The sequence below is a fragment of the Limulus polyphemus genome, unplaced genomic scaffold, assembly GCF_000517525.1.
Source record: "Limulus polyphemus unplaced genomic scaffold, Limulus_polyphemus-2.1.2 Scaffold164, whole genome shotgun sequence".
NCBI classification, from domain to species: domain Eukaryota; kingdom Metazoa; phylum Arthropoda; class Merostomata; order Xiphosura; family Limulidae; genus Limulus; species Limulus polyphemus.
In genome coordinates this window covers 73,159-99,993 of record NW_013665774.1, presented here as the reverse complement: position 1 = coordinate 99,993, position 26,835 = coordinate 73,159, and the positions used below count along the sequence as shown (strand labels likewise).

Genomic DNA, 26,835 nt, shown 5'->3' with positions numbered 1-26,835 from the left:
GTTTTATCCCTCACTAATTAATTAATTATAGGATCATATATTTTGGATTTTATGATTTTAGGGTAAATGACTGCACTGATGCTTGTACGACAAAAACCTGAAGGCCAAAGTATCATCCACTCCTTCAAATCTAGAACAGTTTCTGTATCTTAAACTTTTAAAGCAAAGCTTCATGGTTTTTTAAATTCATATTCTTTGACAAGGACTCTAGTTTTGTTGCGTATTCCATCGTTCTAAAGATAGAATTGTACTTGAATGGCTTCTGGTGGTTCATTCTTGTTTTCTAAGTCACGAGAAAAGAACGTCTATCTTCATATTTTGGAAAGTAAGATCAATATAAAGCTCAGCGTGCAGTATCTAACCTTTCAGCCATACATCAAAAATGATCAGCAAACTGATCCTGTTGAGGCTTCATTGCACTTTCGAAACACTTTTCACTATCGTTTTCTAGTTATCGTGAAATAACTAGTTGGCTTTCCAGTGGTCGCTATGGTAACCGTAGAACGGTCTTTGTGGTACAATAGCCCTTCCTTCCTTTTTTTTTATCCATTTTATCATAATCCACCAATTTGCATATCTCCAAAAATAATAACCCAGAATTAATGGACCATTTATAGAAAGTTTGATTGATTGTTCTCTTAGTCTGTTTCAGAATTTTCGCGAAAATTCACACAACAGCTAACAACGCTACCCGTCCCACATTTTGAACTGATAAATTAGACGAAAAGCACCCACCAACAACTCTTGGGATACTCTAATTGATAGTTGAGATTTTATTATAATTTTTAGAATGTACCAATATCCTTAAATTGCGGAGTGCGATATTGGATCAACGGTACTCGAACCATAGAATCTCATTTTCAAAGTTCGGCATGTTAACCACTAGGCTACACCCGGTTTTATTTATACAGATAACGTGATAATCGATTCTTCTCACCAGTGCGTCTGCAACGCTATATTTTCTCAAATTAAAACAGTGCAATATTTTAGGTAAATACATACCATTTAGTTTAAAAAACGGAAACAGCACGCATTATTTTTAAATTTAAATATAAGAAATCACATTGTATAGCATGTTTGTAACTTGTGAAATAATTCACGCATTTACAACAGATCTAGCATACACAAATCGCAAATTAGTCACCTATGGAACAATGGGTACCGTAGCGTTTGATCAGAGTGAATATTGTGAATTATAACAGATCTGGAATATACAAATCGTACGTTAATTTCCTATGCAATAGGTGATAGCGTGGTGGTTTAAAAGGAGTAAGTCTTCATCTTAATTTAGGCCTAAGTACAATATTAAAATTCAGCGATGACTAAAGACTTCACGATTTGCATAATTTTCTCGTTTAAATAGTTGTTTCATGTCATATTACGAAGTTTGAGTGAAATATTCTCTCAAATTAGAGTTTATTTCCCTCCCCTTCCAGTGCCTCAGTGGTAAATCTGTAGGCTTTTGACGCTGAAAATTGGGTTTCGATACCCGTGGTGGTCGAAGCCCATATAGTTCTTTGTGTTTTGCAACAACTAACCAAACAACTAAACTTCGTGGTATCAACACTAATCGAAACAATTGTGAATGTGTTTTCCCGTATAATTTTCACTCATATAGATAGGAAATGCCACAGTTTCTAATATTACAGTATATAATCTAATACGTGGTATAGAGTTAAGGTATAAGTACACCTGCAATGTATTGATTCAGTAACGAAACAAAGACGTTGTCGACGGGTTGAAAGCCGTTGATTTGAAGTAAAAGAATAATTCTAGCTGATGATAAAATGACCTTTAATTAATCAAGGTAGAAGAAAGTCAATCAATGTACACCTGTGCTGAGACATTTTAAAGGCAAACACCTTTTATTGACTTTTCACAGAACACATGTATCTAAACTTAATCTAAAATTATATTATTAAGCATTAAAAAGAGTATTTTCATTATATTGGTTTACAAATTTGTATATTATTTTCCAAATAAATAATTACATTATATTTTTTCCCCGGATTAGTGTATATAACACGTGATTTAAATATGGTGAAAATGTTTGGCCTAATTACATTATTTTTTCAAAGTAATTTAAAAACTACCAGGTTATGTAAACCTAATGCTGTTTGGAAAATATCCCACAAACGTATTCTTGTCTGGAAAGCATTATACAAATCCTTTCCTATGTGGAAAGTATTCAACAAAACTACCGCTGTTTGTAAAGTAACTTACAAAACTACAATTACATTCTACAAAACTAATCCTGTCTGGAGACCCTAATGTAATCTGATACACCAGGATCATCTTCTGTATCCTGAACTGTTTAGTAGTGTAATATGATATGCCAGGATCATCTATTGTACTCTGAACCGTTTATTAGTAGAATATGTATACAGATTGTTTACCAAAAATGTAAACCTGATATTCCAGGATAATCTTCTATAGTTTGAACTGTTTACTAGTGTAATCCTATACGCCAGGATCATCTCCTGTATCCTAAACTGTTTAATAGTATAATATGGCACACCAGAATTATCTTCTGTAGCCTGAACTATTTAGTAGTGTAATATGATATGTCAGGATCATCTTCTGTAGCCTGAACTGTTTAGTAGTGTAATCTGATATGCCAGGATCATCTCCTGTATCCTGAACTGTTTACTAATGTAATCTGATACGCCAGGATCATCTTCTGTAGCCTGAACTGTTTAGTGAGTTGGTGAAGAAAACAACTGAAAAAATAATGACAAACATTTTTGTTCTATCACAATGAACAACATACATATATTATATAAAACAACAATTAAAGTTATTGCACTAAAACACGTCGTCTTTCGACAATAGCGCATGCTACTGTATATATTTACAATGGTCAGTAACCTCAAATGTTCTTTCAATCCCAACTTAAATTTTCTCTTGGCTGATACGTGAAGAGTATATCATGTATGCTGAACTGTTTACAAATGTAATATGATACACTAGGACTGCCTTCTGTATTCTGAACTGTTTAGTAGTGTAATATAGTATTCCAGGATCATTTCTTGTATCCTGAACTGTTTATTACTGTAATCTGATACGCCAGGATCATCTGCTGTAGTCTGAAATGTTTATTAATGTAATTATTACTTTGCTAAAAAGAAGTGACGAAAAGGTGATGAAAAAGTCTAACTCAATGAGGATTTCAACAACCACGTGGCATCAGGTCATGCTAAGTAACGTTGTTTTTGTTGAAGTTTGCAAGCTTACGTGTGAACATTTGTATTTGTAGTTGCTATCCATATCCTTCTAGTTCACTCATTTGTGTAAATATTTAAAATGGGTATATAAATCAAAGGAATGGGTAGACATCTTTATAATTTCTTTCTCTCTCATATTTGTGAAAAAAATTAATATTTACAAAGCAGAGTTTGGCATGGTGGGTTACAAATTGGAAGGTCCAAGGTTTGAGCTGCGATATGCTACCAATCACGCTTAATACTTTCACCTATGAGGTTATCATAACTGTGACAGTCAATCACTCTATTCGGTGCTGACTAGTTGCCCTCCCTCTGACGAGCAGTTCTTAAGTAGACACAGCTAAATCTGAGCCTTAAAGGTCGCGATCTGACCTGACAGTTTAGTCCTATGTTGCATAGAAAAGCGTACAGGTTGAATATAGCAGAATAAAAAATATACTTTCTGAAAGGGCTTAGTGTCAGATAAAATCAACGATCTATCAAATATAAGAACATGTTCAATTTGAAAAGAATTTCATTATTCTGCTCTGTCTCTCTCTCTATCTATCTGTCTATCTTCTTTTTTTTTGCTAACTACGTGTAACTATTTGCCACAAACGAACAAACAAACAAATTTATATCGATGGAATTGTGAATATTTATTTTTACATCTTTGATCTGATGCCTATGATGTAAAGAATAAATAGAAAGGAACCCTATGAAAAATGACAGTAAGCCAGAGTAAAGATTCATTGTTCTGAAACGCCACTTACCTTAAAGTTCCCCCAGTCGACTAAACCCATAGTCTTCAGCTAATTTATCCTCGTTCTTGAAGTATTCCCTGTAGTGAAAGGATATATTTCTACTACCTCAAAATATAATATTCACTTTGTTCTGGAAGTAGTACCTATCGAACTGTGTAAGTTTTGTGTTAGAGTGTAATTACTAAGCCTAAAACATTTCGGCTCTGTTGTTTGCTGAGATTACCGATATTGGTGTAAGACTTTTAGAAACTCTAAAAGAGTTTTCCAACATTAAATAATTCACATGCATTGAAAATACGGTTCCATAGAGAGGACAAAGTCTTGATAAAGCTCAGTCAGCAAACAAACTCTCGGAAGCAGCTATTGCATCTGCTTCTATAATTAATTCTATAATTGGACCTTAAATGTTATCACACTAGAACTGGACCTTAAATGGTACCACTCTTCTAAGAAGCGGGGATAAAACGATTTTCGGATGTTCTAAATTCAGGAGCTGTTGTAAAGTTATAGGAATCTATATATTTACCTGAGTGTATAATATTATCAGAAAATATAAACTCACATGTTCCAGTGCTCACCCAGTAAATATGTGTATTCAAAACACCCGTTTAATATAAAAATTCACAGTTATTCTTATTCTCAACCTGTTTATTATGTATACTGTACAATTCATAGCCCAATTTTACTCAATCTTATGTATATTGTACAATCTATAGCCTAACTGTAATGAATCTTATGTACATTGCAAAATTTATAGCTTAACTGTGCTGAATCAGCGATTTTAACCTTATAAGAATTCATGTAATTTTGGCTTTAGAATTATCAAATAAAATGTCAACACCCTTATTCTTACACTTACCCGGTAAATGCTCGCGCCGAAACACCCCATCAAAGTGAAAATTCACATTTATTCTTTTTCTCAGACTGATGTAAGAAAGATACTTTTTGTGGATACCTGCGCTAGCCGTCCCTAATCTCAGAGGTCTTTGACCTGGCTATTTAACCTACTACCATACAAAGTACTGGTTTAATAATAAGGACATTTTGCTTTTTTTTTTAAATATCAGAGTATTCGAAATTGGATATGCAATTATTTTTTGTTTGTTTTTATTTCTAAATTATTAAATAAACTAGATTTGAAAGGTTAGTTTTGATTAGCAACTGTACTATTTTCATATTTAACGAGCTGTGCTTATCATTTCTGGTCGAAGTAAAGTATGCTTTTGATTTAAAGAAGTAAATGTCACAACGAAATACCAAACCTCACATATCATGAGAGTTCATTTTATACAAAGACGAATTTTTTTATTAAATCTAATTCCGTCGCCACTGCCAACATATTAATGCCTCATATTCTACGTGCACTAAACGGATAGTTTAATTTGTCGTGAGAAAAAGAAAAAAGAATAATGTAATATATATATTAGTAGTCAGCGTGATACATTTGTAAACCCACTACTCGGCCTACAGAAACGCATTTGTTTAACGTAACAAATCAATAAACCCGACGTAGGCGTTCCTTCCTCAGGGGTAAAGCGATGATAATCAGGAACTGTAAAATGTAAAATTTAGTGTAGTGACCTTCAATGACGTCATGGGAATCTGTGAACTGGTCCGCATCATAATAATCACAATTTCTTCTATAGTCCATGACGTATGCTGATGAAAGTTGAGATATTATCTTTTTTTTTTAATATGAAAAGAACCTGGTGTTTTAATGTTGCTTGATTATTAATGTACAAAATGTTTTCCAAGAGTTGTTAATATTTCATGAACAGAGTGGCAAGAATGGCTAAGCTTGTTATATCTATTATCTGTAAGCGCCTATCAACAGGTATTATTAATGACATTTGGCACTAAGCTATATATTCGTGCCATAGTAATTACAAGTGTTATACGTGGTAAGAATCTAATTTCAATTCATCATGTAGACAGCCAGCAGAGAAACATCCAGGGGCGTAATGCCAAATAATAGCAAGACTATGAATAAATTATTATTGCTAACATTGTATGCATAGCAATTACGCTGCAACAGGCACTTCGTCTATGTATGTCAAGGTAAAATATATTTCTTATGTATTATTTATTATTAAAGAAGAAAGAATACTTTATCAGATAACTTATGTTTTATCTATAGTATTGGCTGTACTTATGTATCCACTAGAACAGTGGTTCCCAACACGTGGTCCCCGAACTCCTGGGGGTCCGCGAAGATAATACCATCTCATTAAACAAGTAAGTTTTTTAATTCTGCTGTTCTTTTAATTGCACACTCAGTTATATATGTCTTTTATTTGATAGTGAAAAATGGAAAAAAAAGAGTTAATTATTTGTAAGAAAAACAGTTTGTTGGGTAGGTGGAATCTTTCAAAAAACATGGGGTCCGTGGGGAAAAATAATAATAGAAGGGGATCCTCGGTGGTGAAAAAACATGAGGTCCGTGGGAAAAAATAATAATAAAAGGGAGTCCGTGGTGGTGAAAAAACATGAGGTTCGTGGGGAAAAAATAATAATAAAAGTGAGTCCGTGGTGGTGAAAAAACATGAGGTCCGTAGGGAAAAAATAATAATAAAAGTGAGTCCGTGGTGGTGAAAAAGTTGAGAACCGCTGCACTAGAACTACGTTTCTCCAACTGGAGTCCGCGAGTCATGTCCGAAAGTTCATAAAATATTTTTAAAAATATGATTTATAGAATAAAAATATTGTTCGTAAAATTGAATTTATATGGATTAAAACATTTAATTTTGGAATACAGCTTTTCACGTACATGGAGTTTTTTTTTTTTCTTTTCAAAACAGAAAAAACAAATTAAATTAAAAGGGATCTTCGGGTTACTAAATCTTAAAAACCGCTGCATTAGAATATAGTATATTATAATTATTACTATCAACTTAGTAACGGTAATGCTATCAAAGTAGTTAAAGCAAAACTTATATGATCAGTTAAAATGTTTATGGATAAATTCGGAATTTCGGTGTAGATTTTCTTTATTCAAATAAATCGACGTGTAGTCGAAAAGTCATATCTTTGCATTTCACTTCTAGAAATCATGTTTGTATCACAAACCATAAAGTCATATCCTGGCATTTCACTTCTAGAAATCGTGTTTGGATCACAGACCACAGTCTACTTAATTTACTTTAATAAACTTTAAGTGTTATTTAAACACTAGATGGAGCACCTGTCTCCTGGACGAAAGTTATGTAAATTCATGGTTAATGAAAGGTTATCTTAGGACATGAAATGTTGCTTCCCTTATATATAATTGTAAAAAACGCAAAAACGCCCATAAAAACCGCAAAACGTAAAATGCCAAACTGAAAATTTATATGTATGTCTCCATGGACCCAATAAATCTGCATACGAAACTTGGTGAAGATCCATCCAAAGGAAATGAGGTAGTGGTAAAAAATACAAAAACGCCCATAAAAACGCAAAAATGCAAAACCGAAAATCTCTGTGTATCTCTTAATAGACCCGATGAACCTCCATATCAATTTGGGTGAAGGTTCATCCATACCCTACGAAGTTGTTGCATGAACATACAACAAACAGTACTGTTATAATTATATAGATACTGCTAATGTGTTAGAAATTTCAAGGTTTGTCCAATAACTGCAACGTTGCATTGCTCAGCCACTCAAGAAGAAGAAAGGCTCTCAGTCAATAGGATGAATGTCAAAAATACCCAGTGTTGTTACCACAAAAAATAGTATACCGGTTAAAGTGTTATATAATCATCGTACTTTCTAAGCATGCCGGTTAAAATATTATATTTCGTGTATGTTTCATTTTCTCTTTATTTTGAACACAAGGACAAGTTATTATTCTAAGGAGGCTTCGTGTCGTTTTATATTTCCAAGAATAGTTATAGATTTAGTTTTGTTACATTCTTCAGAAACCACTCGCAAAAGTATGCTCTTAAGGACTGTATAGAATAATAACATGTTAAAACTAGGGACAAAAAAAGAATGTTTAAAAGTATATAATGCTCTCAACAAATTAAAGAAAATATTTTTTTTCGTGTTTTTTGTTATGTTCTATGAAACGCTAGCGATAGAGCGTTACACGTTCTGTTAGAAATTGATTTTGATACAGCCAGACAGTTCTACACCCAGTAGTCATGTTAAGTCTGTATGGGTGTTGAATGCTGGGAGGAACCTATATTTCAACACCACTGTCATCTTGACAGAGTAGGAGAGTGTTCGTAACTGACTTCTCACGAGAAGATTGTTATTTTGAGTGTGTTTTTGTGTGTTTTAAGTAATTTAATTTTATGCTAATTTTCCTTGTATGTGTAGCTCGCATTATATTTAGTAGTGAATAATTTTCTGTCTTTCAAAAAGGGGTCTTTCTATAGTATTTTTGTTTACTTGTCTATCTGTCTGTCTGTTTGCTTATAAGTATATTCATTTATCTATTTATAACTGTATTTATTCATCTTTATATCCATATCTATGAACAAGTCTTGGGTGGTTTAAGTTTTCACTTTGTTTTGATTCTTTACCGCCTGTTTTGTTGTCTGGAGCTCTTCAAGTACTTACAGGTCTGTTTATAGTTAATTTTTTATATTTTAAATGTTTTTTTTTACTTGTCCCTTTAATACTCATCATATGATAAACGTTTCATATTTCTACTGGCTCTTAATTTGTTCATAACATGTCTTCTTTCTTCCTAGCTTTTCCAAATATTAATCTAAAAAGCGAAAAGTTTTATCACCATTACTGAAACGTGTGAGCCTTCCATTGCTCAAAAGTTTTAAATAACACTGCGCAATTTTTTTATGGTTTGGACGAGAATTTGGCGGAGGCAAATGTCTTCCTCCTTCTCTATTCCGCTAGTGCTTTCCCTGATAATAGTTGATGACGAAAGACTCAGAAGTTTCCTTTATTAGCATCTGTTCAGAGCAAATTATGTACTTAGAGCGAAACCAAAAACCAATCTGATCATCAGTATAGCTAATTAGATATACTTTTCTTGCATTTACTTATAAATGTTATAATGCATTGTTTCATCAATTGGTTACTAGTTTGTTTGTTTGTTTGTTTTTAATTATGAACAAAGCTACACAAGGGCTATCTGTGCTCTGTCCACCACGGGTATCGAAACCCGATTTCTAGCGTTGTAAGTCCGCAGACATGCCGCTGTGCCACTTGGGGGCCAATTGGTTACTATCGCTGTTAACGACATTCTCGGCCTTAATCCCAATAATATCTCATGAGGTTCGGCCAGCTTAGGAAATTTACTTTAGTCATAAATACTTATATTAAGTTAACAGTACGAAACAATATTTATGATAGAATTACAGTAATAAACAATAAACCAAAATAAAAAGTAATGACATTTGTGAACGAAAGTAACAATAAATAAATAATATAATATACCTTAATAACTGTCTGCTTTAAGTACTGTTGTACAAGAAAGTGTTTTGAAAACGTGAACTTATCGGTTCTTTTAATCAAAGATATCTCATTAAGTCGCTTCTATAGTGTAGCGTCAGAAAGGCGTAATATCTGTGTTCGAAACATGTTAGTGTTTCAACTGTGTCGAATTTCAAGCAGTAATTTTTCTATAGTGCAACAAAAACTGATGTTTATGAAGATAAGAAATGAAAAATATATCAAAAACTAAAATGAAAATGTAACAACGTTAAATGAAATACAAAGTCAACAAGTTGCTAAATATTACGATTGGTGTGTCTAACAAACTATACGATTGTAAATATTTCCTGTAATAAACACATAGAGTTGGCTACGGGAAGTAATAAGTTAAGTTAAATCTTCTGTAAAAGCCAAAACGTAAACTTGATAAGCCTCTAGGACGACGAAGCTTCTATAAAAGTAATAATGCAAAGCATGTAAAGATACAAGAGGAATTGAAATGACAAAAAAAGCAATCATGAAACTAATGTATCGAAACTGATGACGTTATGCTATATACGGAACTGTTGGATAGCACATAATAACTATACATAATAATAATTTAAACAAACGGTAACCAATGGTTGGCATTACACTAAAGTTGTTTACAGTTACCGTAAGAAATACTCCAAATAATTAAAGTGTAGGTGTGAAAGTTTTTAAAAAGTTGTGATACTCTGTAAAACTTTAAAACCTATAATCTGTAGCAAGAGTATTATTGGATTTCCCACAGTATTGGATGAATTTTGTGCTTAATTTGTACTATGAAATTATGAAAAATGCGAATGTGTTTATGAGCTCTGTACACAATATCTTGTTAGTCTATTGTGCCTAACACTTGAGTGTACTTTGGAAAGCGTGAGTAAATTTGAAAAAAAATTTGAGTACAGCTGAAAAATAGTTTGAATGGTAAAGCTTTCTTTGTACACCTACTTTTACACCCTTTTATTCCAAAAAAATTGCACACCTTTCTAGCAAACACTAGTACCTTACTTTTTATCAATATATGAGAGATAAAGAGTTAACATCAAAATACAAAGTTATCGAATATTGACAATATTTGTTAAGCTTACTTGATGTTATTTCTATGATATGTTATAAGGTAATAAAAATCGATCTGATCAGAACCGAACAAATAAAACGAGACAAATTAACTGAGGTCTCAAATTTAAATGCACTCATTCACGTTGCAGGCCTAATGACTTAGTAACAAACAAGATAACACATGAATATATAACATATAACTTATCACGATTTTAAAAACAAACGACATTACCTAAGTTTCTTAATAATTATGGTTACTTTGTTATTATTCATCTGTTTTTGCTATTTTTAATAACTCATTATTGCACTTAGGAATATTAATTATTGAAGTTAAAAATTTATACTATTATTCTGCTTGTTTGTATGTACGACCGTTGCGCTTTCTGACGGAGAACCTGCTGCATAAGCATGCGTAGTTAGAAAGTTTCCCCAAGAAAAACCGCACATGCGTATTATTTACTCAACGAAAAACAGTCTGCCTGCGGCAGAGAGCTGCAAAATTCAGTGATCAAGTCGCTACAATTGCTGTATGAAACAAGAAGTAACAACAAAAGATGAATGTAAATATACTTTACTAGCCATTTTGTACAACAGAATATTAAAAACTTATTAAAGTTTTTAAAAAAGGTTTGACGTTAGGTCGTAGAAGAACATTATAAGTTTATTTATCGATAGTATTGAGTGCAGTAAAGTTTAGTGCTAACTAAACTAAAGTAAAAAAAAAAAAAGACGTACACAGGTTACAGTGTTAATTTATCTGTTTATCGAACTTAGGCCTAACATAAGGTAAAGTTTTATAAAGTACAGCCTATATACAAGTAGATTTACACATTTCGTTGTCTAAGATTACAATTCGTTTGTATTGTTCTAGAAATGTTATATTTAAAGAAGTACTGTTACGATAAAGATACTAATTTGACCGGAAATGTTTTGCAGGTCTCTGCTAGTATTAATTATTGTAGTTAAAGATATCAATCATTGCAATTAGAAATATTAATTATTTTATATTAGTATTCAGTTCCTGCTACATATGTGAAATTATTAGTTACAATTTCCAAAGTAAATCTTTTTTTTTTTGCAACAACTTTATGAAGGGAGAGGTTGAACTTGACCCAGAGCATGGGTTTAGCTAACCGTTCACGATTTCAATAAATGCTTGTGCTTCGAGCACTTGTAACTGTTTTGCTGAGATTGGCAGGGTAGGGAGAAAAGGGTGACAGTTTTCACCATTTGAGGGCGGTAATCGACATGCGCATTATCACGATTGTTTCACACCGTGAGAGGTAGGACAATTTTGCACGTGCTTATTGAGGCTACTTTTCGAATTGTTCTGTTTTGTAAGTCGAAAGTCAACACGTCATTAAACTTAACTTCGAGTACGGTAGACAAAAGTTAAGAAATCGTAGCTAATTTTGTGTCGTTCGCATATATAACAAACTTTGATAAAGACTTTTTATCAGATAAGAAAGGATTATGAAAAGATAAACAGATAACTCTAAAGGCAATCAAAATTGAGTACTGGTCAAGTGATAACACTTCTGAAGAGTCTTTGTTAACTTTGAAGCTTTATTTATAGATATAAATTGAGCTCCATATGCACCAATTTGCACTCTAGTAAATATTTTCGTCACTCGGGCCCTAGTGGTTTGCATGTCTGAGATGTGAATCCGAGGGTTCATGTCTCGTATGTTATTACTGCAAAAAACATGCTCCTCACTTTGAAGACATCGTGCACTATAAGAATAATGGTCAAGTCTCACAAAAAACTACTCAAGAGTTGGCGGATGGCGCTATTAAATAGCTGCGTTCCCTTTAGTCTATAAGTTCAAGATTAGAGACAGCTGTGTACAGATAGTCATTGTTTAGCTCTGCGTAAACATTTTGAAACAAACGAAAAACAACTTTGATTATTTTCACAGTTAACAAAAATAAACGGGAGGGAATTTACTGTACAGTCGATACGGTTTGTATAGTTGTTATCGTACAGTTGGAACTAAAGAAAATCGAAACCAATTTAATTATTGTTTGTTTCAAAGTGATATTTAGAAACACTTTTGCCCTACCCTGTATATTAGTTACTGTTTTAAACAACACGTGTGTTGTGACTTATAAACATTATACAATTGTTTTATTAACGTATGAAATGATTTTCAAATCCATGACGATCTCAAGTCCCGAACTTTTAAATGTAATCATATTCTTTCTTTCTTCATTATGAATATTAAGTACTTTAAAAACTAATTAATTATAGAATATCAAAAATATTTTCAATCTATTACGAGCACACGAGAAAATACAAATATGCTAATTCGTTTAACTGAAGGTATTTCCATGCTGAACTTTTCTGTTACATATTTGTTCTTCAACTGTTCAAAGTTTGTTTAAAGGTTTCAAATTTTTCTATCTAACGCATTTTAAACAAACAAAAACTAAAGCATTTGTCATGCTTAGCAGTAGTTTCGCTATACAGTTGAATGAATATATATTTTTTCTTCCTGGCTGTGTTCAATCCTTGAAGGAAATATCCTAATGTTTTTTTTTCCAACTACATGCCATGTGTAAATATATTCCTACAAATATATGTCAATATTTAATTTCCTCGAGTGAAGCGTGTAATATAATACGCATTAGTAAGTTTTACATACTATATGATATGAAAATAGTTCGTGGTTATTTTAAATGATCTACGAACTGTTCTTTCATGCCGGGGTTACAACATTTTTAACTTCTGTTTAAGCTCAAGTGTGGAGGAGCATGTTAAAACAGTAAAAATATATTTCTGTTGCTTCTGTAACAGAAGCTTTCACAGCAATTATAGTCTAGTTTAACTTACTCCACCCAAGTAGCCAATAAACATATTTCCTCCTATGAAACTATGCTTTAAGGAGTTCTTAGAAAACTCAGTAGTTGGAATATCAATTAGAGTACCTTTTTAATTGAAATTTATTGTTTATTTTAAACTTGGATATAAAACAAAATAAAAATTCTTAGGATGCTTTATCACACTCGCAGATCTATAAGTGATTATGACGTGGCAGCTATGATGTGGCATCTTAAACTTATCACTTATAGATTATTAAGTTTATAAAACGCTCCTACCCTTTTCAGACGAAAGCCTTGGATAAGATGGCGTTTTTTGATTACTCAATTAAGTTTGACCGAAGATATCACTAAAAGCGAGGATATCCAACTGATGAATCATTTTTAGTCATTTTACGTTATTTACGATAGTGCATACTCCAAATTAGCTATATTCATTACTGGTTTAATTTTTCTTTTGATCAGAAGTTCAAGATTATTTTCTAACTATCATTGATATTGTCGGTTTTATCAGATAACCTTTTCGCAATTACAGTGTGATCCTATTAAAATATACCTAATTTCTAAATCGCACGATGTCTGTTTAATTTGGTTTATTTTGAATTTCGCGCAAAGCCACACGAGGGCTAGCTGCGCTAGTCGTCCCTAATTTAGTATTGATAAACTAGAGGGAAGGAAGCTAGTTAACACCACCCAACACCAACTCTTGGGCTACTCTTATGCCAACAAATAGTGGGATTGGCCGTCACATAATAACGTTCCACAGCTGAAAGGGCAAGCATCTTTGGTGGGACGGGGATTCGAACCCGTAACCCTCAATTTGGAGTCGAGCGCCCTAACCACCAGGCCATGTCAGGTCTTAATCTTTTGTGCCCACTGCAGGGAATCGAAACCAGGATTTTAGTGGGGGGGGGGAGCGGATGTCGGTTACAATGATTCTCATAGGGAAATTAAGTATATTGATGTTCTTTTAAATCAGCAGGTCAACACTCCTATTGTTTAAGGACATATAGGTGTATTTAGGTTATTTGTGCTTATGTCGTCCCGATAAGTTGGAGTTGAAAGACTAGGGAGAATGAAGGTAGTCAACAGAAAACAACATCAATTGTTGGATTGATCTTATATACATATGATATTATTTATGCCAATGTTATGTATATTTATTTATTTATGCTAATAAAAGTACTTCTAAGTTCAACCTTGGGTACAAAAACGATCGAAATTAAACGACCATTATATGACCAAGTAGCAGATAACACATCGAATACTCGAAGTATGATAAGAAAATATGGAGTATTTTAAGAGAAAAAAAGCAAAAAAATTAAGACTGTAATTTGGTGACACTCTGTTTATATAGTCGATTTTCGGAGAAAAGTGAGATTGTCATTATCGCAGTGTCCATTTTCCGAAACCAGACTCCTTTGTACAGACAGGCCTTCATTACAGGCGACTACTTTTTTATTCTTCTACAACTCTGGATTGCTTTTCACCCTGGAAGACTTGAGCGTCAGAAGTGTCCTTATAATAGTTACTGATAATTCCTTGAATGTCTACGGGCTGTTCTAGTCAACTAAACAGATGCCTACAGGCCTTGGCTCCACGACTAAAAAACATTGTCATTTCTGTCGATTCAGATACTGTTGCTGGTTTGGTATATCATTGAGAGAGAGAATTCCATTTCTTTCCTCAGGGAGTGAATGGTGTGTGTGTGTGTAATTCTTTCTTGTTATCTGAGTTCTTGTGGACACCAAAATTCTATACTATGAAAATATCTATGAACGTAGAAGCTATTCAAACACAGTAATCGTATATAATTCAAACGAAACTTGAAAGATATGTTGTAAGATAATGTTTAAAATACGTCTATGGATGAATGGAAATAACACAGTGAAAAGTCTATCTCCTCTTACTAGAGAGACACGTGAAAAAAAAAGTTTGTCCAAACTTTATTCATTTGGAATGTGCCTTATTATACCTCGAATTCGAAGTAATAAAAGCAAACACTTTCAACGTTTTTTTTAGGCGATTTTAGTTGAATCAAATAACTTTTTTTTCCTTGTAGGAAAGGAAAAAATTATATATCAGTTTTAATTTTATTTGAACATTGTAGCGCTAATCACATTTCCCCTCGGCGTTCCAAAATTCTGAATACTTATTAATGAAAAGAATACACTGAAATAATTTAACTGACGACATTTAACTGATCATGGGAAATGCATTTATCACGCACATCAAGTATTTGTTTTGGCACGCAGAAGTGATTGATTTTCAATATTTCATTAGATTTTAGATTATTCTTGCTGTAGAAATACAGAGGTAATATGTCATACAAACAAACTGGTAGAATGTGTGATTGTTAAGTCACACATATTTGTTTTTATGCTGGTACTCCGAAAGCGGTATGTCTGCGGACTTACAACGCTAGAATCCGGGCTTCGATACCCGTGGTGGGCAGAGAACTGATAGCCCATTGTGCAGCTTTGTGCTTAATTACAAACAACAACAACAACTTTGTAAAGGTGTCTGCGCCACGGTCGGAATTTATTTTTTAAGTTTGAAAGCTATAAGAAATATGTTATCTATTTCCGAAATAAATTGAATATTTTAAAAAATAGGCACTAAGGATGTAGGAAAAGTAAAATTGAAGTGACTGCCAAACTCATCAAAATGAGAAAATGGATAAGGTGCGGAGCGCCCTTTTGCAGCAAAAGGACGCGAATCTGAACTCCCGAATTCCCAGTTTCTGGGTCACGCCTTACCCTTATGACGATAAAGAGTTCGGGAAGTATGTACCAAAGTAGTACACGGGAAGATATTGTCGGAAAGTATGTACCAAAGTAGTACACGGGAAGATATTGTCGGAAAGTATGTACCAAAGTAGTACACGGGAATATATTGTCGGGAAGTATGCACCAAATAGTACACGGGAAGATACTGTCGGGAAGTATGTACCAAAGTAATACACGGGAAGATACTGTCGGGAAGTATGTACCAAAGTAGTAAACGGGAAGATATTGAAATGGCTGTCAAACTCGTAATAAATGAGAACTTGAATAACGTACATAATTTTAGAATGTTTATGGGACATATATAAGACCCCATAATCATCGTGATGATCAGAGGTAGAGAAGATGAGGAATTTTTCGTTACGGGCAGACTAACAGACACAAGGCGCCTTATAGTGCAGATTTACTAATCTGTTTCAGAATTTCGCGTGAACTACACAAGGACTATCTGCGCACAGCCTTTCCTTAGTTTTAACTGACTAACTATAAAGAGAAAGCAGTTAGTGAATAGAACACACTACTAACCCTTGAGCTACTCTTATCTGACAGAATCAGAGGGATTTGACCGTCACTCTTATAGCACACTCACGACCGCAATGCCTCCCAGTGGCACAGCGGTATGTCTGCGTACTTACAACGCTAGAATCCGGGGTTCAAATAATCAAACACGACCGCAGTGTACATCGTGCTTTTGCGGAAACGGGACGCAAACCACGGGTCTTCGGAACCATAGTCATTCATGCTAACAAGCCACACCCGTCCCCTTTAAAAAATAACGCATGCACACACACACACACACACATGAATATTTAATCGTCTACTCTTATCGATTCAATAAAGTAGTAAAATTAAATATTTCTTGTTCTTACCCAATCGTAGTCCAGAAACAATTTTTCTTCTTGAAAAAGTCTTTGACTCTGATGTTCCATCACATTTAATCTGTCGAGATGGTGCAATGGACCTAAAGATCTCATTTCTATAACCAATAGTTAAGAAAAAGGTTACTGATATGTATAGTTCATGATACTTAACTCGAAACTGCTGACCTATACGGTAAAGATAAACGTATAATCCTCCGTTTAATCATGTGTTCGTTAGGAAAAAAAAAAAAGTTTTGTGAAAAAAAATATTTTATTTCCTTTAGTATTATTAAGTATGGAAACAGAATTTCATTTCTCGTTGTATAAAAGCTTTATCATTTTAAAATCCTAAAAACTCCAGAACCTAAAAAGCTGCAAAATGTTATGTTGTAATATACCAACTAAATACTGCCTTCATATTACACTAGTTATATCACAGTTAAATAGTCTGTGTTGCTGAAATATAACAAGTAAATGTTGCCTTCATATTGCACTTGTTGTGTCACAGTTAACTAGTCTGTGTTGCTGTAATATAAGAAGTAAATGTTGCCTTCATATTACACTTGTTGTGTGACAGTTAACTAGTCTGTGTTGCTGTAACATAACAAGTAAATGTTGCCTTCATATTACACTAGTTATATCATTGTTAACCAAAATTATTCAATATTTGTGGACCAGTACGGTAGTGGACGTTGTGTAAAAAATTCCGTAATTTTAGGGTTTGAATAATGATTTTACCAGTAATTTCACATAACCCCATTACAAGTTTAAGTATACATAAATTATGGGAAATTAGCTTTAAAATATTTTTTCAACAAGATGTAAATTATTCTAATATAAAATTAAATATTCATATATTACAAGATGAAAAAGGTTTCTTTCTTAAAATTTAGGAACAGCAATTTATCTTCAATCAATAGACTTATAATATATTTAATATGTTAAAATGAGGTGTTTAACTTTTTTCGAAAAGGATGTGATGCCTTTAGTTATAAAGGATGTGATACCTTTAGTTATAAAGGATGTGATACCGTTAGTTATAAAGCATGTGATACCTTTAGTTATAAAGGATGTGATACCGTTAGTTATAAAAGATGAGATACCTTTAGTTATAAAAGATGTGATACCGTTAGTTATAAAGGATGTGATACCGTTAGTTATAAAGGATGTGATACCGTTAGTTATAAAGCATGTGATACCTTTAGTTATAAAAGATGAGATACCTTTAGTTATAAAAGATGAGATACCTTTAGTTATAAAGCATGTGATACCTTTAGTTATAAAGGATGTGATACCTTGAGTTATAAAGCATGTGATACTATTAGTTATAAATGATGTGATACCTTTAGTAAAAAAGGATGTGATACCTTTAGTTATAAAGCATGTCATACTATTAGTTATAAAGGATGTGATACCTTTAGTTATAAAGGATGTGATACCTTTAGTTATAAAGCATGTGATACCTTTAGTTATAAAGGATGTGATACCGTTAGTTATAAAGCATGTGATACCTTTAGTTATAAAGCATGTGATACTATTAGTTATAAAGGATGTGATACCTTTAGTTATAAAGGATGTGATACCTTTAGTTATAAAGGGTGTGATACCGTTAGTTATAAAGGATGTGATACCTTTAGTTATAAAGCATGTGATACCTTTAGTTATAAAGGATGTGACACCTTTAGTTATAAAGCATGTGATACCTTTAGTTATAAAGCATGTGATACTATTAGTTATAAAGGATGTGATACCTTTAGTTATAAAGGATGTGATACCTTTAGTTATAAAGGGTGTGATACCGTTAGTTATAAAGGATGTGATACCGTTAGTTATAAAGCATGTGATACCTTTAGTTATAAAGGATGTGATACCTTTAGTTATAAAGCATGTGATACCTTTAGTTATAAAGCCGTTCTAACGTAAAATATGTCATTCTAAAAATAATAAAAGTATAATAAGTGACAGACATTTGCCGTCATTTTTGTCATTAGAATAATACTTTAAACTTTCGTTTGAAAGCGAGATATATTTGAAAACTTCTCTCAGTAACGTATTTTTAGGATCAAACATTGAATGAAGATATTTGAAAACTTCTATTCAGTAACGTATTTTTAGGATCAAACATTGAATGAAGATATTTGAAAACTTCTCTCAATAACATATTTTTTAGGATCAAGCGTTGAAAAGATATATTTGAAAACGTTGATTAGTTACGTATTTTGAGGATTAAGCGTTGAAAAGATATATTTGAAAACTTCGATTAGTTACGTATTTTTAGGATCAAGCGTTGAAAATATATATTTGAAAACTTCGATTAGTTACGCATTTTGAGGATCAAGCGTTGAAAAGATATATTTGAAAACTTCGATTAGTTACGCATTTTGAGGATTAAGCGTTGAAAAGATATATTTGCAAACTTCGATTAGTTACGTATTTTGGGGATCAAATATTCAAAGGGTGTACTCGAAAACCTTCACTCGCACAACAAATATGGGCACGTTTCTGCTGTACGCGTCTGTCTGGTCGATGCAAAAGTGAAGAAAGTTATACGGGCTGTAGTAGTCAGAATTATGTTTGGATGTTTTCAGTATCCAGTAATATATGTCTCTTTTCTGTACACCAATCTAGTCGTTCTGGCAGGAAGTAATATTACACTTGCTTTTGTTATTACTAAGGTGTGACCTCCGAAGCAAATTAAATGTGCGATACAAACGCGTTAAATGTTGTCATTAGTGACGCGCAGAGCGACATCCATTCAACCCGGCATTATTCTGCCAGTCGTTGCAACAACATTTTGTCTTTTGGAGTCGGCGGGGATAAGTTAGTGGGGTTTTTGGCACTTAGTCGTTCCCATGTTTCATGTTATAAACTCTATAGTTTTGTCATACAGAGAGAATGTATATTTGTTTGCACACTGTATGTATTTATCGTTTCTAGAATAATTAATATGAACTACTACTTAGATCAAAAACAAAAATGAACACAATAATAAGCATATACTTAATTATATATATTGTTCTTAAATTCTCACTTAAAAAAATATTAGATTGTATATGAGTACCCTAGCTATTAACGATGTTTTCGGCCGTAATCTCAATAACATCTTTTCAAATGTTTAACTGTTTTGATCCAAAAACATCTTATTGAGGAGGCAGTTCGGTAGAAACAGTATTAGTTCAATTAAAGTTAAAAAACACAGCAAAATAAAAATATTTTCCTGGTATCCAATGGTTTATAGAGCATATATGGACTCCCCAAGCTTTTTAAACACCGCGTGTGGTTTATAGAGTATATATGGACTCCCCAAGCTTTTTAAACACCACGTGTGGTTTATAGAGTATATATGGACTCCCCAAGCTTTTTAAGCACCGCGTGTGGTTTATAGAGCATATATGGACTCCCCAAGCTTTTTAAACACCGCGTGTGGTTTATAGAGTATATATGGACTCCCCAAGCTTTTTAAACACCGCGTGTGGTTTATAGAGCATATATGGACTCCCCAAGCTTTTTAAACACCGCGTGACCTAGGGGCAGTTTCTACCACTTGTACTATATGTTCAGCTATGATTTTATGTACCACATTTTTCCTTCACGTGGAATTTCATATTACATTGTCAACAAGACATCAAGAATTTTTTATACATTATGTTCAATTCTCTCTCTTGATTTTGTGAATTGATCTTTCACATCTTGACGTGTCAATATATGATCACAAAAGTGTACGCTTCTTTTCATTTCTTCCTTCTGATTTTGCGTACCACGTTTGTGGAATTTTAGATTGACCTTTGACACTATCTCGTTAATATGTGACTAATAAAAAAAATACTACATTTCCATCTCTCTGTCTCTCTCTTTATTTTATGTATTCCATTATGGTCTATTAGCACGACACTTGACACTTTATCAATATGTGACTACGAACCTGTACACTAAACGTTTCTCTCTCTTTATTTTATGTATTCCTTTATGGCATATTGGCATGACCCTTGACACTTCTTTATCAATATGTGACTACGAAACTGTACACTAAACGTTCCTCTCTCCATATTTGTGTATCGCTTTTTGATATATTGTGGTGACTTATCAAAGAACATCGTCAATATGTGACTATGAATGTGTACACTTATGTCTTGTTTTCTTTCCTGATTCTACAAAATACATTTTGACAATCTTGTCCTCACCTTTGGAGCCTGACATGGCTTGGTATTTAGCATGCCTAGGTGCGGATCGAAATGTCCAAGGCTCGAGTACCGATATACTGCGGAAGATGCTTCACACTTTCAGATATGGGCGCGTTATAAAAATGACAATTAATCCCACTATATTACGTTAAGAGTAGTGTTTTAGACGACAGATGCTGCTGACTGATAACTCTACCTCTGATTACAATTTTTAAACTAGTGATGGCTATGGTTGAACCGTTTGGTTCGTGTGTCGCATAAGGTGCGTTTCAGGCTATATATGCCAGCCTACACCTTTGATTTTCACCTTATCAGCATCTTAGCACAACCTTAGATATTAGAAGTCCAGCATCTTGGTAGTGGTTTTATTTCCTTTTTAACACTTTCCATGATACAGAGATAATTTATACTATCTATCTGTCATTTTGCTGTACTATTAATTCTTATGAAACAAACATAATTACCATAATACATTTAAAAAACGATTCACTGTGTTTTCCGTTCGGCTGTTTGGTGATGTCACTGAGACTGGACATTTCTCTGGTTACCGTTTAAGAGGTCGTATACAAAAAAAATTTGGCAAAAAGCCAACAAAATATTTTATAAATTGTAGCCCGCTAAATTTGACTGTTTATTTTATAAGAATATCGTTGGGCAGGACGTGTTGTAGAGGTTAATGTTCCGAGCCGTGGATTGAGGGATTCAAGATTTGAAATGGGATATCAATGAGTAGGCTCGGGACTTTCAGCTGTGGGCCTGTTATAAAAGTGATAGTCAATCCCGTTATTCAGATCAAAGATCTGGTCAAAATCTTGAAGGCTGCGAGTACTTCTAACTGGCTGGCCTCTTTATGGTCAGTTGTTCAAATTAGAAATAGCCGAATCTGAACTCCGACGTGGCCGTTTAGCACACATTCTTATAAGGCATCATTAAGTTAATGTTAAGTCCAGAATTAATCTCTGTTTCTTACTTGAGGCTCACATCCTTCTTCTTTTCCTAAAATCCACAAAGGATCTTACTGGTTATAAGACGCTTAAATGACTTTAATTTCTCAATCTAATTTTTTGAAATATTGATAGGAAATTATCATTACTCCTTTCTCTGCTGTAACTTTTCTGTTGCAGTCACGATTCATTCAACACTTGCAAGCGCCTTTAATGATTTATATGTTAGATATAATTTACTATCGAAAGTAAAACCAAACTATCGACAGTTCCTAACAAATAATAACAACGTCTTCCACATCTCCTATTCATTATTATATTTTTGATAAATGTACAGATACAGGGTGAAGCAAAAGTTACTATACATTTGGTATTTATACAATAATTGAAACCAACTTAATTATCTATGGGTTTTTTATGTCCTTTTAAATCACAAAAGAAATAACCTAAATTTAGTCACAAGTCGTTACCCTATAAATATTATATACACTTCACCATTATAACAGGCCTAGCTGTATTTCTTTGGTTTGCTGACCCAAGCTGTGCTGACGAGCAAACTGCAGTACACAGCAGAGGGTACGACCAATCAGGGAGAGCTTTAGGCGTCTACGACACGTATTCAATTTTACCTTTGACGCTAGAAATTAAACTAAGTTTTTAATCAAACAAGTGTGTAGTCGCCCCCCCCCCCCCATATAAACTATATTGTGGACAATGTTCACTATTTTCAGAAATTTTTTTCTGTAGTGGAAATATTTAAAACCCATCCTAATAATGGTAATAATCCTTATTTGTGTATTCGGAAGGACTTGAGCAGACAGTTCTACTCGATTCAGTTACTTGTAATTTTTCTTTACAATTTAATTGTTTCAGTATATCTAACATACCACAACTCGGACTGTTTGTGAATGCAGTATTAAGTTTGAAATGACTGAATCTGCTAAAACTCAAAGATTCTAATCATTGTACGTTTCTCAACATATGCGGAAAGTAATTATGAAAATATATATGATCTATGAGTTAATATTAAACGCTATTTACACGAGAGTAAAGCCGAGGAAATATAACTACGTTTCTCAGTAAGGTTTGATTAGTACGTGCCCTGGTGGTTGAGCCGCTTGACTTGCAATATGCGAGTCATGGGTTCGGATTCCTTCTCCGAACATGCTCGATCTTTCAGCCATGGGAACATTACAATGTGAAAGTCAATGCCACTTTTCGTTCATAAAGAGTTGCCAAAGAGTGTTTTGGTCGACAGTGATCACTAGCTGCCTTCCCTCTAATCTATCACTTCTAAGTTAGAAAGAGTTAGAGTAGTTTTGTTCAGAATTAAACAATAATTAATCCAAAGACTCATCTATCCTGTTCTTCTATAGTGGTTTGTTTGTTTTTAAGCACAAAACTACCCAATGAGCATTTTTTGCTCTGCCCACCACTGGTAATCCAAACCCAACTTTTAACGTTATAATTCCTCAGTTTCATCGCCGATACACTGAGAGTCATCTGTGATGTGTATGTTAATTGTTTGTGTTAGTAACTTATATTTTTGAATGCATAGTGATGAATTGACTATGTCGCTGAAAGATTTCTCGAGGGGTTGAAGAATCGAAAAAAGTTTGCTTCAAGCTCAAACCATCGTCGATATTTCAGTAGATGCATCGCAAGTTAGTGATAAAAACACGCATGCGTTCTATAAATGCGTCAAAGTAACCAGTCGAAACTGTGTTATATAAACTAAAGTGACCAGTACAAACTGTGTTATATAAACTAAAGTAACCAGTCGAAACTGTGGTATATAAACTAAACTGACCAGTCCAAACTGTGTTATAAAAACTAAAGTGACCAGTCCAAACTGTGTTATATAAACTAAAGTAACCAGTCCAAACTGTGTTATACACACTAAAGTAATCAGTCCAAACTGTGTTGTATAAACTAAAGTGACCAGTCCAAAATTTGTTATATAAACTAAAGCAACCAGTCCAAACTGTTGTATATAAACTAAAGCAAGCAGTCCAAACTGTGTTATAAAAACTAAAATAACCAGTGCAAACTGTGATATATAAACTAAAGTAGCCAGTCTAAACTGTGTGATAAAAACTCAGGTAACCAGTCCAAACTGTGCTATATGAACCAAAGTAAACAGTCCAAACTCTGTTATATAAACTAAAGTAACCGGTCCAAACTGTCGTATAAAAACTAAAGTATCTAGTACAATTTCTGTTATATATAAAAAATATAGTCTCCAGTCCAGTGTTATAAAACTAAAGTATCCAGTCCAAACTCTGTCAGTGAGTTGTAAAATGTCCATTTAGATAGACCACTTGACTGAGGTTTGTTTTAGTAAGAGTGGCACAGTGTTTACTTGTGGGTAATTAAAAACTACACTTCGTCTTTAAGAGTACTTCACCTATTACTCTAGCTGATACAGACGCATTACAAATAACGTTATGAAACCCCCTTTCTTGGCTTTTTTTTATATTGTTAACAGCTACACTATCCTGTAGCTTTTACTTCGTAATTACAAAATGATCTAAACTGTCCAATATGTCAGTAGAATGTTTCCACTTAGTTTAAGTTAATATAAATTGTCTTAGACGTCAGAAGAAAGTGGTCATGATTTCAAATATTAAAGGTTACGATGTCTTAAGAATATTGGTACGTTTGTTTTAAAAAAATAAGACTGACACTGATCAGTTTCATAAATTTGCCGTGGTGTTATTGTACTCAGTTTGAAAGTTATCACTCAATACATTACGTTAAATGTTTTTAATCAACACAAATACGCTTGTTATTACTTTCTACATCTAGGAAACTGTCCGAAACTGTTTCACAGAATTGATTTAAACTAGAGGTTTGACCAGTATTAATTAAAAGTTGTATCTTAAAGGGAGTATTTCAGTTTAAAATGTTTTAATATTGAAACTGGCCTCTGACTTACATTAATCTTAATACCTGGACATAGTATATTCGTAATTCACTTGTTGTTACTGTTGCTTAAAAAACGCGCTCTGCATTTTGGGGCAGTGGGTGCACTATAAGAGTGACTGTCAAATCCTCCTAGTCAATTAGATAAGAGTAGTCCAAGAATTATCTATGGGTGCTGTTGATTAGCTGCCTTCCTTCTAGTCCATCTATTGAAAATTAGGAACGGTTGTACGTTTTGGGCGATTAAGTGCGCTATAAGAGTGACTGTCAAATCCTCCTAGTCAGTCATGTAAGAGTAGTCCAAGAATTTTCTATGGGTGCTGTTAACTAGCTGCCTCTCTTCTAATCTATCAGTTCAAAATTAGGAACAGCTATGCGAAGATAGAATATGTGTACGTTTGTACCTTTTCGAAAAAATTCTGAAACAAACAAACAAATCACTAGAAGGCAGTAACAAAGGAAACCCATTCCAAGCTCGTAAAGTAATCTATTATACTGATCATTAAATATGGCTGCTTCTCTTTTCCTACATGAATAAAACAAATGTCCAAAACGCTACAAAACGTTAAAAGAATAATCTCTAGCACCCACGCTATACACCTACTTGAAGCCATATATACACACATGCTTACTAGATATAGAATTTTTAACAAAATTGTTAAATATCTAAAACACTTCGATGCAAACACTAAACCATAACTGAATAATTTATCCAACTGAACTAAAGTAAAATATTTTGAGATCACCATATATCTTTTCAATTTATAATTGTATATATTTACACGTGGCACTGGATGATCTAAATATGTAAAAAAATGGGAGAATTGCAACGAACACAGTATTTCCTAACCAACTTTAGACTTTTAATATAACTCACTGCTTCTAGAGGTCGAGCTTGTGAAATTAATATGCTTGTTTTAGATCGTTTTTATTGCATCTATTCGATCTTATTTTTATTCCTCGATTTTCATTTATTGGCGGGTTTGTCTCTTTGACTAAATTCTTGAGTACAAGTTTTATATAGTGGCGTAATTTTCAAGCAAACACAGCCTTTTCATAAAGAGAGTGAGTCATATTATAGTGCTAGTGTTTTCGAGAAGTACTTACTTATAACTATAGTAAAAAGAAAACAATCATAAAAGAAACGAACAACAGATGACAGAAATTGAAACGGTTAAGAATTCAAGTTAATGCTTAGTAAAATAAATATCGGAGATGCGAAGGGTATTTGAATCATTAGTACAAAAGTTATTACACCCACGTATTTTACCACTTAAATGAGGAGTACTGTGAATAGTGTTAATAGCTCGAACTCGGCATGAGTAACAATCATGAACATGTGCACAATATTGTTATTAAGAAAGGTTCACTGACACCCTAGAATTGCATCTATTGCATGTGAATTTATACATCTTTAAGCAAAGACGAAATAACGACATTGATGAGTTGCGGTGGTTGAATGAACAGTAGATTGCAGTTGAAATAAATCGTTTTCCTTTACTCGCCATCACTCCCTTCGAGTATGCTGTTCTTCTGACCATCATTGCGAACTGCATAGTGCTGGCACTGGAAGAACATTTACCAAATGGAGATAGGACACCTCTAGCCCAAAAACTTGTGAGTAACATAGTTTAGTTTTCTCTTCAAAAGTGTTTTATGATTTCTCGTTCTATAGCACAACGTACTAAACTTATTTTCTACTTATATTAACGTAACGTGTGCCGTGTTTTAAGTATAACAAAAAGAAAACTGAATGAAACAGAAATATGTATTGTGATATAAAAGGTATTAAAATATTTATCCCGCTATTTTAAACGTGACGTTTCATTTGAAACGATTCAACCTTATTTCAGTTGTTTTTGTTAAACTTGACAAGTTTAAACTTGTC

At 33.4% G+C, this 26,835-nt stretch overlaps 1 protein-coding gene across 1 annotated transcript in view; it reads left to right on the top strand.

Moving 5' to 3' along the window:
- Positions 1 to 26,835, top strand: part of LOC106477240 (voltage-dependent calcium channel type A subunit alpha-1-like) — a gene marked incomplete at its 3' end in the record, with an annotated part of 233,638 nt that overhangs the window by 137,944 nt on the left and 68,859 nt on the right. The window contains exon 4 of the mRNA XM_022381457.1: positions 26,459 to 26,564. Within this exon, the coding sequence (XP_022237165.1) occupies positions 26,459 to 26,564 (106 nt within the window). The remainder of the gene's footprint in view (positions 1 to 26,458; positions 26,565 to 26,835) is intronic.